Source organism: Prionailurus bengalensis, chromosome E1 (genome assembly GCF_016509475.1).
Source record: "Prionailurus bengalensis isolate Pbe53 chromosome E1, Fcat_Pben_1.1_paternal_pri, whole genome shotgun sequence".
Classification (NCBI taxonomy): domain Eukaryota; kingdom Metazoa; phylum Chordata; class Mammalia; order Carnivora; family Felidae; genus Prionailurus; species Prionailurus bengalensis.
In genome coordinates this window covers 5,797,556-5,813,828 of record NC_057347.1, presented here as the reverse complement: position 1 = coordinate 5,813,828, position 16,273 = coordinate 5,797,556, and the positions used below count along the sequence as shown (strand labels likewise).

The window sequence follows — 16,273 nt, the reverse complement described above, 5'->3', positions numbered from 1 at the left end:
ATCCTACCCGTGTTACCTCCTTGCGGGCTCGGATGAGGTCCTCAAAGATGGGTGGTTTGGCAAATGGCCTTAATCAACAAGTGATGTCAGGTAATTCAGTATTAAGATAAAAAATGAAAATTAGCACACTATAGACGAAAACATTTTAGGTGGATTAAAGACATAAATATGAAAAGTAAAACAGGAAAACCTAAAACAAAATGCAGGAGGGGCACCTGGGCGGCTCAGCCGGTTAAGGGTCCAACTTCGGCTTCAGGTCATGATCTCACCATTCATGAATTTCGCGTTAGTTAATCCGAGCGATGGGAATTCTGACTTTGTCTGTCAGTGAAGTTGCTACACATCGGTGCACTACCACAGCTGAAGGAACGCATTGCCAACTGCCAACAAATGTCTGGCTTTCATAGTCTGACCACATTAACCCAGCCGGGAGTTCAGTAAGAATTTTATACTAATTAGACTTAATCGTTTTAAAAGGTCAAAATGGAAAAAAAAAATGGATTATCATGAAATTGATCGTTTACTTCCTTCCCTTAATTGGACAAATTTAACTTCCGTCCATCAAGGTATTCTGTACGACGCATGTAAAACACCCTGAGCTATAACTTGTCCAAACCAAGGTCTTAGGAATGGAATAACCCCTTTCTCAAGGGGTCAAAAGGACCTCTTGATCAAAGCAGAGGTCCACGGAAACTGCTAAGGAAATGCAATGATATTCAGCATGTGTTGGGAATTAAAGAGCTCAGGGAAGTGTTGTTTTTTCTTTTTAATTGTTTTAAATGTTTATTTATTTTTGAGAGACAGAGACAGAGCATGAGCAGGGGAGGGGCAGAGAGAGAGGGAGACACAGAGTCCAAAGCAGGCTCCAGGCTCCGAGCTGTCAGAGCCCAACATGGGGCTCGAACTCATGAACCACGAGATCATGACCTGAGCTGAAGTTGGCTGCTTAACCGACTGAGCCACCCAGGTGCCCCAAGTTTTAAAAAAAGCAATAGTCAAATGGAATTGACATGAGCCATACTCCCCCAGCTTCAGGAGCCGACTGCCTACGGTGGTCTGTATTCCTTTCTCCTTTGTGTCTCTGATAATCTGCATTCCCTTCCCCATTATCATGTTAGAGCCCCCCAGTGAGGACTCCATTCCCTTTGGTCTTAGAGCATGTGTAACAACACAGCCTGCATTCTTCGCCCTTCTATTATTTGAACTATGGAGGGCTTACTTTTGGTGTTTTATGTAGAACATTCTCGATAGGGAGGAACCAAACTATGGTCTACAGGCTAAATCCGGCATGCTGCCTGTTTACTTGGCCTGCCAGCTACGAGTGGTTCTTACAATTTGTAATGGTTGAAAAAAAAATAAAATAGTAATACTTAATGACTCATGAAAATTATAGGACATTCAAATTTTATTGTCCATAAATAAAGTTTTATTGGCCACGGCTGCAATCATTCATTTAGGTATGGTCTATGGCTATTTTTTCCCAGTACAATGACAGAGCTGAGTAGCTGTGACAGACTGTATGGTCTGCACAACTGAAAATATTTACTTTCTGATCCTTTATAGAAAAAAAAGTTGGCTGACCTTGGCTTATGGGATACACTTAGGGCTGTGCTGTTGAAAGTACCAGGCCATTTGGAGACTTTCTCCATGCTCTTAAGATGCTAGTATCTGTCACAAGGTCCCAAGAGCTCCTTAAGAAGAAGGTCACCAGATGGAATTGAGCCTCTGAATTGGGAGCAAAGTTTGCATCTTGAGGTTTATTCCTCCAATTTCTCCCGGCATCATACCCATCAGTTACTATGTGATGTAGGTAGTCATGCTTTCAAGCGAGGGACCGAACTGCCAGAGGGGATTTTGTGATGCGAACAGAGGCAGAGGCTATTTAAATATTTGAAAAGTTCCCTCCTGAGACCTACACTCGGGAAACACTATTTCTGCTTTCAAGTGCTCTGTGCCATCATTAACGCCTCCTAATACTTTGAAGCCCAGACTAATCATCATTCTTCTCTGTGCTCATGTGGGACCTTCAGAGGCGAAAACTGCTTTTGGGGGAGGAGATCCTGATGGTTTGAGATGGTTCTGTTAGTTGGGGCTTGATGATAAAATGGATGAAGCTATGGACTGGGTCCTCCATGAACGCGTTAGTGTCGCACTGGCTTAGGGGACCTGGCCTCATCCAGGCCCACCATTTTCCCCCAAACTTTCTCTGGTCTCAAGGGGGGAAAAGCAGGAGACTGTGGTGGCTGTCTCAGGAGCCCTCTGCACCTCTCTCTGCATGCCTGAAAACCATCTCAAAGCATGTGTGCAACAGTGAGATCTAATACCTAAGACAGCACATCATTCTCGTGACATCACGCACCTTAGTTCAACAAACACCTGCTGAATAATAATTATGGGACCAGAGATGGGTTAATAGCTGACAGTATAAATGATGGAAGTAACAGTCTCGACAGAGGGTTAGAATTATATTTGTATTGTTTTATTTCCTAAACTGGACAGTAGGTCCTTAAGCCTTTTCCTTTCCTATCCTTACATTATTTCCTAACAACAAAAACATTAACTGACAAGAGACAACCTAGGCTCTGCCTTTCACGAATCTGCAATGCTGTTTCAGCACAGTGGTGGAGTATGCAGCCATGGAAAGCTACAGAGACGTGGAGGGTATTTCTCACTGCCAAGGATGATAATGGATCAGTGACGATTTCCTAGAGAGAGAGGACACTCAAGATAAGTCTCATAACGTGGGTAGAAGGGACTCCAGACAAAGGAGGAGGAGGGCATGGAGTTCAAGAGGAATATGATGAGTAATGATGTCAGGGAACAACAGTGCAGTGTATTATTTCAGGGAGTTAGGAAGTAGATCACAGAGTAGGTCAAAGGTAGGGTCTTCTTCTTCTTCTTTTTTTTTTGTTCTTTTTTAATCTGTAGAAAAAGGGGCTTGGGTCTTCTCCTGCATTCAGTTAGAAAAACCAATGAAGAAATTCTATTTTATAAAGACCCTTTGGAAGCAGCGAGGAGGATGGATGGGGGGGGTATTGCCTAGGATATGGGGATGAGTTAAGAAGTGTCTGTATGTGTTGAATCAACCAATGAAAAGACCGGTGGTAGCTATGATAGAGAAGATTTAGATTCAGAAATGGTTCGGGGATAAAATTGGTGGTGGCTGATTATCTCTTAGAGGACATGAGGGAGAAGTCAGCAATGTAGGCAAATGCGCGGACATCGTCTTAACAACTTGCATAGAAATTTAGCACCACGTGAAGGAAAGGAAAGGCTGACAACTCAAGCGTGTTTTTGCATCACCCTTTGGCATTTCTGCTTGGCAGCTGGAGAGCCAACCAGGTGCTGGTTTGAGGACACAACTTGTAGATAAAGCCACGGAGATCACAAAGTACGCTCAGAATATCTGATGCATGCTCAAGGGAGCCTCCTTTGCCTCCCAGTCTGTCTCATCTCCTTCCTGGGAAATTGGGCCAGATCTCTGCATATGTAAAGCAGAGATGGCCCACCAGGAAACCTAGTTCTGGGAAAAGCATAATCTAATGCCAAGTCTGTTACAAATATTTCCAGACTCCAGATTCTTTTAAGTTTACTTATTTTGAGAGAGAGCGAGTGACACAGTGTGTATGTGGGGGGGGGGGGTGGAGCAGAGAGAAAGGGAGAGAGAGAATCCCAGGCAGGTTCTGCCCTGTCAGCATGGAGCCCAATGTGGGGCGTGGATTCATGAACCATGAAATCATGACCTGAACTAAAGTCAGATGCTTCACCAACTGAGCCACCCAGGCGCCCCTAGACTCCAGATTCTTAAAAAATTTTTTTTTCAACATTTATTTATTTTTGGGACAGAGAGAGACAGAGCATGAACGGGGGAGGGGCAGAGAGAGAGGGAGACACAGAATCGGAAACAGGCTCCAGGCTCTGAGCCATCAGCCCAGAGCCTGACGCGGGGCTCGAACTCACGGGCCGTGAGATCGTGACCTGGCTGAAGTCGGACACTTAACCGACTGCGCCACCCAGGCGCCCCTAGACTCCAGATTCTTATGTGATGGGTGGAGACCATTAATATACCAATCCTGGATCTAATCATTGAGATCCTGGAAGGCGAGGTGATCTTTTCATGTTCTATATATGAACAGGAGATGTGGCCCTAATTTAAAAGGACAGTCTGGTTCAGAGATGGAGAGGCACAGTACTTTATAACAAGGGGGACCCAATTTCATAAACTATTTCAATAGGCCACATAGAGTGTATGATGCTCACATTTAGGCACAGTGCCTACTGACTGGAACATGTGAGCTTAATAAGTAGTTCTGAATATGAGTACATGGAAAGTGAACTAGTCTGGACCGGGGAAGAGAAATCTTAAATGTGGAGTGAACAATTAGGCCTTTTGAAAAGAAGGAGGAAAATCCCAACACGAGATCCCAATGTAAAATAAAGTATGAAACCTGGCAGAGTTAAGAAAGGCAGAGACACCACACCCAGAGCAGACTATGTCCTCTTAGCTGGGACTGCGATAAAATGCACTTTCTGGAATACAGGGAAGTTGGAGGAAGATGTGTTATACCAGAAAGCCAGGAAATGATTCTATTTCCCCCCTCTAGGTTAGGATGAGGCCTTGCTGGTTCTGAGTTTTGTCCAAGAACCAAGACGGTACACATTTTGTAAGAATTCTTAAGTACCTGGGTTTGATGACCAGTGTCTACTCTTTAGGAATTATTATAACAGGGCAGTAAGGGCATAGCAAAATTTGGGCTTTCCAGATTCAGCAAGGATCAATGTTTCATGTGTAGTTTCATGATGCCAGCAGCTGCATGATGCCCAGGAAGGACCCTGGCAGCCAAGGGAAATGACTCACAGGTACTCCTCCTTTGCTCCTGATATATACGGCCACCATGGTTTTTTTTTATACAATTATGTACCTTTTGCTAATTAAACTAGGAACTATATTTAATTTTTAAACTTTGTGTGTAGGATTTCTTCCTGTCAATCTGTAACCCAACTGAGACCCAGCTGGGATAATGATAGGTTCTGAAATGATCGGTTGGTGTCAGGAGTGGGATGCAAGAACTGAATTACTATTATGGTTTGATTCTAGAAATGGCATCAGAAAATCAAGGGATCAAACAATGAGCTAAAGTAGTGTGGGAAGAGGGGCGCCTGGGTGGCTCAGCTGGTTAGTGTCTGACTCTTGATTTTAGCTCAGGTCAAGATCTCACGGTCGTAGATTCAGCCCCGCATTGGGCTCCATGCTGAGCATGGAGCCCGCTCAAGATCCTCTCTCTCCCTCTATCTCTGCCTCTCTCTCCAGCTCATGCATGCTCTCTCTCTCAAAAAAAAAAATGTGGGAAGAAACCAGATAGCCTATGGCGTGAGATTAGTAGGTCATTGAGAAAGGTGTTTTTGGGGAGGGTTGAATCAGTGTAATACGTTCCACTGTACCTTTATATCTCTAAACTAACAGGACTTGTGGATAACTATGGAGGGAGGAGTTCATGGCAAGGTAGCCTGACATAGTGTTATAGTTTGCACTGTGTTATCCAAGAGTGGAGTGATTGCACAACCCCACAAAATTCAAACATGAAGGGGATGGGGAGGTTCTGAGGAATTCCCGAAGCCCTCTGTGGACTAACAGTCAATTAATTTCTAGCAATTATTTAGTTGACAGGGAAAATTAGAACTGAGATAGCCTCTTGTTCTCCCTGTCAAAGTGGTTAAGAAGAAAGGGAGGAATATTAGAAAAGCATTACTTTTAATTGCATCTCTTTTTAACACGTGTATGTAAGTCTTATTTTTGTACAGAAGCCTTAAAAGAGAAATGTGAGCTTGAAACTTCATGGCTTTAGAGCAAGCTGATTGCATTATGCTTTCACTGGGCAGGGCTTCAGAAATTCATTTCAACTTGGAAAAGAAACAGTTGCCTTCCAAATGAAAAATTAAAAATACTTAATTGAGAAACAAAATTTCAACTGGTAAAAGCATATGAATTTCTGTGTCTCAGACATTATTTTAGGAGAAGGTGACCTGGCTGGATGGGGCCAACTGCGGTACAGGGTGAGGCTGGCAACGTGCCTGGTATCTCCAGAGCTGGAAGTTTTTGGAAGCACAATTTCACCTTCTTTGAAATTAGACTTCAGGGTGCAGGTTGGGAGAGCCACTGGACACACTCTCGTTATTTAGTAAAATAATAAAAGGTGAGGCAATGTTGTAGGTGGAATACTGTCGTAGAAGATGGTGGCTCTAAGAATGGGGAGAGCAGATGGGAGGAGAAAAGGAATAAGTAAGGCAAACTCCTGCATATGAAGGTAACTTTAGGGTAGAAATCTGTGTGAGGCTTACAGCTGGCACAGTAAGGAACCTGGGACTCCGTTCCTCATCAGAAACAATCCAAAGGTTGCTCATAGAGTCTGCTAGAGCATGATGGGGACCAGGGACCAGTGGTTCTTCAGGGGTGACGGCAAAATGGCGTGGGATAGAAGCATACAAAATTTGAAGCGGACAATGATCCTGAAGCAGTGAAGTTCCTAGGGACTGCATAGCAGAAGACCACCTTGAAATAAATTACATAAGACATGGGATAGACTATGGAGAAATATGCTGTGATCGTGGTTCTTGGATTTCATAAACTAAAGAGTATTTAGTCAGAGAGCCAGGGGTTGGACTGTGGATACATGGGCTTTCTGAAATGCTGAAAAGCTAGAGGCAGTAATTTTGTTCTGGAACATCTGTGCATTGACTTTGTTTTCTTAACCCAGATGAAGAGGTAGTTTTGCAGATGCTGAATTTGGCTTAAGAGCCAGGAAAGCATATTCTATGTTTAATTAACATAAATGCAAAAATATACACCTCCAATTTCTGTAAATGCATAATTTAAGTAATATATTGTCTTACATTCTTGGGTATATACATTTATATATATCTTGCATTATGTTTATATACATGCATGTGTGTGTGTATAATTTTTTTTTAACCCAGAATGGTTCACATAATTCCTGAATTCCTGAGTAAATAAGGACAGTAAAGTATCAGAATCGAACTTTCCACTGAAGTCCTCTCTTGCACTGATGGTGTCACAGGACAGTGGACAGCCTCTGTCAAGTTTTTGGGAAACCAAGGAAACCAGCTTAGAGATATCCCCCCCCCCTTTTTTTAAGGGAAATTCTGTTTTTTTAAGTTAATTTATTTTTTTTGAGAGAGACAGAGACAGTGTGAGTGGGGACGGGGCAGAGAGAGAGAAGGAGAGAATCCCAAGCAGGCTGCATGCTGCTGGCACAGAGCCTGATGGGGGCTCGAACTCACAAAACTGTGAGATCATGACCAGGGCTGAAGCCAAGAGTCTGACACTTAACTGACTGAGCCACCCAGGTGCCCCCATTTTAGGGATATCCTACATCTATTGTTGCTTCTACTTTGCCTAAGGTTCTGAATCCTCAATTAAATTGGCAAATGAATCTTGCCCTATTGCATAAGTTTTGCATGTGCAAATTCTGTGCCTCTTCTGGCCAATGCCTAACCTACTTGAAATACTGCACACATTCTATCTAGTTTCTCTCTTGAATACGGGAAGAGAATAGCACCTTCCCGCTGGGCTCAGGAGATCGGCAGACCCTTAACATGTTCTTTTTCCAATAATCAAATCTAGTTCCAATAAAAGCCCCAAGATTATTGCCTGTTTTGCAATGGAAGGAGCCAGGATACCAGGCACAGCACTAGCTCTAAGGGCCTTAATGAACCAGTCCTCTTCTAGTTTCTTCCTTATTTCTATGACCTAGCTCTCCGGACCTTGGGCCACCTTGGGGTGACTCTGACACCAGGGGGAACTTAGCAGAGACACTCAAGAGAAAAGGGTTTCTTACCAGATGCCAAGAGATCATTGATGAGCACAAGGAACTTCTCATCAGCCACTTGGGCATCGGTCATGAGAAACACCGTGCTGAGACCCTTCACCCCAGCTTTCAGGCACAAACTGGCCAGGTCCATCTGTGGAAACAATCAATATTAGAGATCTCTGGGAAGACGGCCTTACTGAAAGAGGTCTCCAAGCCACTCGTTAGGAATGAGACCACTTCCTTATCTACTTTAATGGGAGATAAAGTGAAGCAGCAATGGAAAGTAGGAAGGAGTGCCATCTTGTCCTGAAAAGTAAGGAAAGTAAGCCTCATTCCCTGCCTCAATCCCAATAGAGATGGACAAATAAAATTAAATAGCGATGATCTTCAATTCTACAACCATTGTGGCTCCTACACTGGCCTCTGGGGCTCCTGCTTTGTGCAAAGAGCTAACAGCTTTCCAAAGGGACAGAGATGGTTCCTGTTCACCTGTGTTACTCATATCATGCAAGTGAATGACCTTCCCCAGGAGGCAAGCAACTGCTCTTGGCCTTGACAGAGGAGTCATGTGCTTGGGGATACCGACCTGGGTGATGAATACATCTTATGCCAGCAGTGTCTTGTGTCCTCATGACTCGCTCCAGCAAAAGCCTTACATTGGAATAAAATATACTGGGGACCACACACACACACACACACACACACACACACACACACACAATCATCTTGTAGGAAATTACATCCAGTCAAAACTACAGGTTTTGGGCTACAGTTTTGGGCTAGGATGCCAAGCCCTGAATTTTTCCAGCTTAGTCAATCTCGGTTCCTACTCTGTATCCCTCTCGCAAAGCTCGGTGCCAGTCTCTGATCTTGCTCTTCTCCCTTGCCCCACTCAAAGCTCCTTTTCTAAGAGCCTCGTGCATTTCTTTACAGCAGAGCACCTTTGTGTCCTATATATAATCCCCCTTTAAAGTTAGTGAACTTCCTTGAATATCGACTGCTCTCAACCTTGTGCGTTGACGGAATTAGCTAAGACAAGGCTTCTCAACTCTCACTGGAGCCATCTGAGGGAGGCTTTCAGAAGTCCTGACGCTCACGCCATTCCCTGGACTAGTTAAGCGGAAATTTCTGGAGGGTGGGGTGCAGGTACCAGCATGATTTGAAGGGGATTCCAGGATGTAGTCGAGGTAGAGAACTGCTGTCTTAGATCATTCCGTGAACGTGTGTTTCTCATATGCACTTATTTACTTTTTTGGGGGGAACCGCTGAAGACTGGTCTCACATGACCATGGTCTATGACCTCAGATCCAGCCAGTCATGGAGAGGCTGAACTGTGGCTCCGGAGTCAGCAGTGGGTGCCACTGGCGGAGAGATCTGAAGGCAGGTGGGTAGGTCTGGCCCCACGCTGGCGGGAATTCTCCCAGGGACAGTAAGGGCAGCGTCCTGGTGGAAATTACATCAGGACTCCCAATCCCGCCTCTACTGTAACCATGCACAAAAGGGAGGGGGCTGGGCAGTGACCTCTGAAGGCTGGATAAATGCCTTTCCCCACTTTCCAGAGCTTGCAATGTGGCTGCTAAGTGCTTAATGTCGGGACCAGGAAATGTCACTGAAGCTCCTGGTAGCTGATGGTTACAGGAACTTTCCTTTAAAATATGGCTGTCTTACAGAACTTGGGCAGACTGTCGGAATTCCTTCGAAGCCTGCCACAGGGGCTAGCGAGCCATGCACTAAACGTCACATAGATGTGCCCCTGCTCCGGTGAGAACTGAGGTTCCAGGGACCGAGCTGAAGCAGCTGAGGTCTGCAGACCTGAGCCCAATGAGAAAAGAACCCCTCACGTCCCTAGCCCTGAACCGAAGAAGCAAATGGCCCAGAACCTTACGGGGAGGGTCTAAGCGAGGCGCGTCAAGAGCTAGGAAGGGGGACAGGAAGCTGTGGGTGGCTGCAGGGGGGCTGTCACTCACCTTGAAGTCCGCGATCTGGTAGCCTCTCCACGGCGTGATCTGGAACACGTCCATGGAGCTGATGAAAGCCGCAAGCCTGGTCAGACACTGCTTGCCGCTCCCACCCACGCCGACCAGCAGAGCGTTTCCCCGCGGGGACTCCAGGATGCGGCTGATGTGGCAGCTGCGGAGAAGGAGCAGAGGTCCACGGCTCTGATCAGACCCCTCCCTCGAGGAGCACGCACCGCGCCGGAACCTTCCTAGGAGGCACACTGTGAGCGGAGCTGCAGGAAGCGTGAGTTACACGGTCCCCGCATCAGGTCTCACCTTCTTGCCTGGATGGATGGAGGTTGTCAACGGCTTTGCTTTAAGCCAAAGCCTCTGTGACCAGGTGGCAGTGGAGGAAGAGCTCACGGCAGCCAGGCAGGATGGGAGGGGACCCCAACTCACGCTCCCTCCCCTCCCCAGCCTGGCCTGACTGCCACACCTCCATGGCACTTGGCCTCACCTGCTTGTGCTTTCAGGCAGGAGGAGGGGGCAGGGAAAAGAGAAAAGAAGAAAAAACATTCGGGGGAGGCTAGAGGACAAGTGGGAACAGAATTGTTTGCTCCTCTTAAGAAAGAAGGAGCAACGGGGTGCCTGCGCGGCTCAGTCGGTTCAGCGTCCGACTTCTGCTCAGGTCATGATCTCACGGGTTGTGGGTTCAAGCCCCGCATCAGGCTCTGTGCTGACAGCTCAGAGCCTGGAGTCTGCTTTGGATTCAGTGTCTCTCTCCCTCTGTCCCCACCCCGCTTGTACTCTCTCTCTCAAAAATAAATAGACATTACAAAAAAAAAAAAAAAAAAAAAATTTTAAAAAAAAAAAAAAAAAAAATGGGGCGCCTGGGTGGCGCAGTCGGTTAAGCGTCCGACTTCAGCCAGGTCACGATCTCGCGGTCCGGGAGTTCGAGCCCCGCGTCAGGCTCTGGGCTGATGGCTCAGAGCCTGGAGCCTGTTTCCGATTCTGTGTCTCCCTCTCTCTCTGCCCCTCCCCCGTTCATGCTCTGTCTCTCTCTGTCCCAAAAATAAATTAAAAATGTTGAAAAAAAAAAAATTTTAAAAAAAAATAAATAGACATTACAAAATAAAAAAAATGTTAAAAAGGAGGAGCAAAATTGAAGTCAGCAGAATGACAGGGAGCCCTAGGCATGGATGCTCTTGTAATGAGTGCTCGGAGATTCTTGGGGCACAAGACACCCACTTCCTTGGCTTCTGGATTCTTCCCCTTGCAGCAACACTCACCTCTCTCAGTAACCATATTCCCACCCAGCAATGGCGAAACATTCCCAGGCCCTGGGCTCAGACTACGTTCTGCAGAGGACCCTCCTCTGCCTGCCTCACAAGCCTTCCTCAAATGCTCTCCTTCCTCCAGGCCATCCACAGACCCTCTTCCACATTCTCCGTTCCCCTCAGCACTGTGTACTTACCTTATGCAAGGGACCTACACCCTTTATAACAATAGTTCCCATTCCCTTCCTTTCCTTGTCTTCGTATTTATTTATTTTTTGAGAGAGCGAGAGCGAGTGACAGCGTGGACACAAGCAAGGGAGGGGCAGAGAGAGAAGGAGAGAGAGAATCTCAAGCAGGGTCCGCACCATCCGCCCAGAGCCCGACGCGGGGCTCGAACTCATGAACGGGGAGGGCATGCCCTGAGCTGAAACCAAGAGTAGGACGCATAACCAATGGAGACATCCGGTTGCCCCCCTTGCTTTCCTCATCTTAAAAACAATAACTATTCATTGTGAAAAATGCATAAAATCCAGAAAAAAGCTACAACTTACTAGATAGCAATAAACACTATTGACATTAACTGTATGCCCTTCTGGACATTTTTCTAGGGTCTGTATGTTTATAAGTATATATTTATGCGTATCTACACCCATGACCTGTGGAAGTTCAATATATGTATCCATCCTGTTTTCAAAACTGGGCTCACGTCATACACTAAACAGTGTTTTGAGACCACTTTTCCATTTAGTGATGTTCTGTGATTATTTCCCTATGCTGCTGAGTCATCATTAAACCGTGCTTTTTTTTTTTTTTTAAGTTTATTTATTTCGAGGGAAACAGAGACGGCACAAGTCGGGGAGGGGCAGAGAGAGAGGGAGAGAGAGAGAATCCCAAGCAGGCTTTGTGCAGCCAGATCATGACCTGAGCCGAAACCAAGAGTTGGACGTTTAACAGACTGAGCCACCCAGGCACCCCGCTAGGCCATGTTTTTAATGGTAGAACAATATTCCAATGCATAGAATAAATTCCTTGTCTGCAATAGACTACTACTGGATATTTAGATTGTTTCCAACATTTTCCAGCCATAAATAATGCTATTTAAGTTATGTTTAGTTTCTACCTCTTGTCATGCCCACAGGACGGGCTCCTAAAAGTAAAGCTGCCAAGGGGCACCTGGGTGGCTCAGTCAGTTAAGTGTCCGACTCTTGGTTTTAGCTCAGGTCGTGATCTCACCCTTTGTGGGCTCGAGCCCCATATCAGGCACTGTGCTGACAGTGTGGAGCCTGCTTGGAATTCTCTCTCTCCCTCTCTCTCTCTCTCTGCCCCTCTCCTGCTCACTCTCTCTGTTTTTCAAAAATAAATAAATAAGCTTAAAAAAAGGTAACACTGCCAAGTCAAACAGTGAGGCGATTTTCACGACCTTTGATGCGTAGTGAAAAACTGCCCGCCCCAGAATGGGGGCAACAATTTGCGGTCGACTTAGGTACAACCGATGGATCAAAATGTGGATCTCGGGGCGCCTGGGTGGCGCAGTCGGTTAAGCGTCCGACTTCAGCTCAGGTCACGATCTCGCGGTCCGGGAGTTCGAGCCCCGCGTCGGGCTCTGGGCTGACGGCTCGGAGCCTGGAGCCTTCTTCCGATTCTGTGTTTCCCTCTCTCTCTGCCCCTCCCCCGTTCATGCTCTGTCTCTCTCTGTCCCAAAAATAAATAAACTTTGAAAAAAAAAATTAAAAAAAAAACAAAAAACACCAAAATGTGGATCTCTTATTTCAAAAGGTGAGCCTATGTTAGATCACGTGAGTTGAATGAGAATACGTTAGAAGTTTGGGGAAAACGTGACACGGTGACCAAGGCACGGTGAGAAACGGGTGAATTAAGGATGAGACAACAGGTGTTGGGGACCTCGGAACTGAAGGGGCACACAGACCAAGACCTCAGGTGGAGTCTGACCAAACACAGCAGAGTGGACATCTGAGATTGAACAGCACAGGCTATAAGCCTGTGTCTCTACCTTGTGTTCACGATATTACAGTGACAAATCCCATATTCACACTAAGTAATGGTAATCAGGGGTGGGGAGGCCCAAGGGTAGCTAAGCTCCATTTGGAAAAAAGGCTGGGGCACGGGGAGAGTTCTGGGGCTTGACGTGTCAACAAACTATGAGCATATATGGCGTTAAACCTTCTGTGGCTTGATTTTCTCACTATTGCAAAATTTCTGGCACATACTGATGACTGGGTCATACTCAGCATCGATAACCTGAATGTCTCTGGGTATTCGTTGCCTCCTGGCTCCTGTGGGATGCGTTTGCTACTGAGAAGGAAACCCTAGCAGGGCTGCAGGTCCGTCAACAGTGCCCACCTATCAGCCGATAGGAGAGTCTGGCCCCCATTCTTGTGGACACGGGGTCTTATATACATATTTTTAAATCTTTGCCGGTTGCGTGGTTGAAAATATTAATTTTTATTTCTTCATTATTTAGGGAACTGAACATCTTTCTTATCATTATATATTTTTTCTTTTACAAATTTCCTCTTCATGTCCATTGCTCCCCCCCCCCTTTTTTTCTTTTTGTTTAATCTCTACCCTCAACACGGGGCTCAAACTCACAACCCTGAGATCAAGTGTTGCACACTCCTCCGACTGAGCCAGCCAAGTACCCCAAGTTCCCACTTCTTAATTGAAGTGTTCTAGATTTGTAAGACCCCCTTAGGTATGTATGTTCTGAAATATCCCTCCAATTTGTCACTTTTACCTTTTGGTCTTAAGGTATTTTTTGATGTGTGGAAAATCCTAGCTTTCTGGTCTTAAAATTATAAGTCACTGAGTTTTATTTATTTATTTTTTATTTATTTTTAATTTTTTTTAAACTTTTTTCAATGTTTATTTATTTTTTGGGGGGGACAGACAGAGCATGAACGGGGGAGGGGCAGAGAGAGAGGGAGACACAGAATGGGAAACAGGCTCCAGGCTCCGAGCCATCAGCCCAGAGCCTGACGCGGGGCTCGAACTCCTGGACCGCGAGATCGTGACCTGGCTGAAGTCGGACGCTTAACCGACTGCGCCACCCAGGCGCCCCAAGTCACTGAGTTTTATAGTTAAAATTGATTCCCCTAAGAACTTAGGAATTATTTACTGACCTATCCTTAGTTCTTTTACGATTTTGCTTTTCCCCTTTAGAATTCTTTAATTGTGACACTTATACTCTCCCTTGTATCAGATGGCTTTTCACTTCTCTGGCTCCCTTATTAAGTCCTGGTTTCCAGGCCCTGGAAGAATGTGCATGTATAACTCGTCTTGTATCCTCTATAATGCTAGCACATTGAAGGCATTTAATAAATTTTAGTTAAACTCAAACAGCACAACAAATACCTTCCAGTCAGCATCACATCTGGGGGGATGTGAGGTGCAAGGACTCACCCGCTTTGTGACTATATTAGAGGGCGCCTGGCTGCAATGATGAAAGGAGAAGCATATCCAGGCCCTCTATTTGGAGAAGAAGTTCACCTGGGTTCTCTGGGCCGCCCAACACCCCCTCTAGGCTGGAAGGCCTGACCTCAGCTTTGCATGGTCCCTGCTATTCAATATCTAAATGGGAAATGCATCAGTAGTGCTGAAGTTTCCGGAGAAGAATGGTTGAGTCTGCAACTGTCAGCATTAGACTCCAGCTGGGGATTCATTAACAACCTCTGACGAGGGCAAAGGACTCTGCATTCCAATTACAAAATTTAAAAAAGAGGATCAATATTCTGAAGGACTCCTGGGCAAGCAAACCAGCGGAGTCTAAGTTAAGCCCATTACTGAATTTCTGTGAGATTAAAGACAAAAGCCAAAGATGTACCACAGCACAGCTGGAGGAAGCGGGCTCACCGAAGCCGACACACGCACACACTCAGGCACATGCACGCGCACACCCACACGCACACTCACGCCCTAGAGAATGGACAGGATGCACAAAGGAAGGGGCCCAAGAGAAGTACATCTAAAGTTCCTTTTTTGTTAAGTGATGCTAAGAGAAAGAAGAGGCAGAACAAAGAATCCATGTGGGAGCCAATAAACAAAGAAAAACGTTAAGGTTGTGCCACAAACAGGGGAAAAGACCCGGTGTGAGGCTTTAAGGAAAGGCACAACAAGAATCTGCTGAGGTGGTAGAGAAAGTCAGTAGGAGAGCAAAATGGTACCGTTAAGGACATAACAGCACAAAGAAAAAGACTAAACCTACGGACTCTGTGTTGAGCGCAAAGCGCTGTATATTCATTGCCACAACGTAGGCGCACGACATAGGCATTCCTACTATCCTCGCTTCCCGGAGGACAAATTGAGGCTCGGGGAAGTTCAGTGTCCCTTGAAAAATACCGAAGCCAATTAGTGGCAGAACCGGGATTTGAATGTGGGTCTGACTCTGTCTCCAGAGCCTGTGCCCGTCCCTGCTATGTGGTGCTCCATGATTGGGTTCAGCACAGAAGTAGCAGGAAGAGTTAGCGGCAGAGCTTGGGGAAGGTGTAGGGAAAACCAGACCAGAGAAAATGGTGAGAACTCACGTGGTGAGAACCAAGAGCCGGATGATAGAATCAAAATGAGCATAAGCCTCATTGCACCTAGGAACCTACGCCCTTACCTTGGCTCCATCCGCCAGCCCTGTGGGTTCCCAGGGAGTGCCATAGCCTCCGTCCTGCTCTGCCTCGCCCTGTTCCCACCCTCGGGATCACCCTAGGTATCAGGACCTCCCGGAGGGAATCCAAACCCCTCTGCCCCGGGCACCATGCGGTGTGATGTGAGGCCACAAATCTTGTCACTCTTAGGTTGTCTGTGTTTCTCACTGTTGATTCCATTTTCTGGCATGAGGGGATGCCTCTGCTCTATCTGGCTGGTAGGGGCAGCAGAGGGGAGTGAGGAGCCCGAGGAGGGGAGGGGAGGGCAGTGCAAAGATGAAGTCGTGAGACATTGATATTTTTAAACAAATGTATGTGAAAAGATACATCCAAATAAACTTTAATCTTGAGAACTGCCTCCCTCAAGGCAGTTCATTGTTCCAGTTAGCTCCAGATTCTCTTTGGAAACCATCTTTGGAGCCTGTTAAGGAGTCTCAGGAGAAAAGCCAGTTTTCATAGCCTTATTTTTTCCTATAAACAGAATTAGTCAGTTTGATCACCCGTGTTGGAAACCGCATTGACCGAATTCACTTGCTCTTCTCTCAAATGAAATTTACCCTGAAAGGACAAAGATCTGT

General features: G+C 46.0%; 1 protein-coding gene across 1 annotated transcript in view; it reads right to left on the bottom strand.

Moving 5' to 3' along the window:
* The window catches only part of DNAH9 (dynein axonemal heavy chain 9), a 332,285-nt gene that overhangs the window by 120,640 nt on the left and 195,372 nt on the right, over positions 1-16,273 (bottom strand). Inside the window, exons 45-46 of the mRNA XM_043585501.1 lie at positions 9,797-9,959; positions 7,857-7,980 (exon numbers count right to left, since the gene is read on the bottom strand). Coding sequence (XP_043441436.1) covers positions 7,857-7,980; positions 9,797-9,959 — 287 coding nt within the window. The remainder of the gene's footprint in view (positions 1-7,856; positions 7,981-9,796; positions 9,960-16,273) is intronic.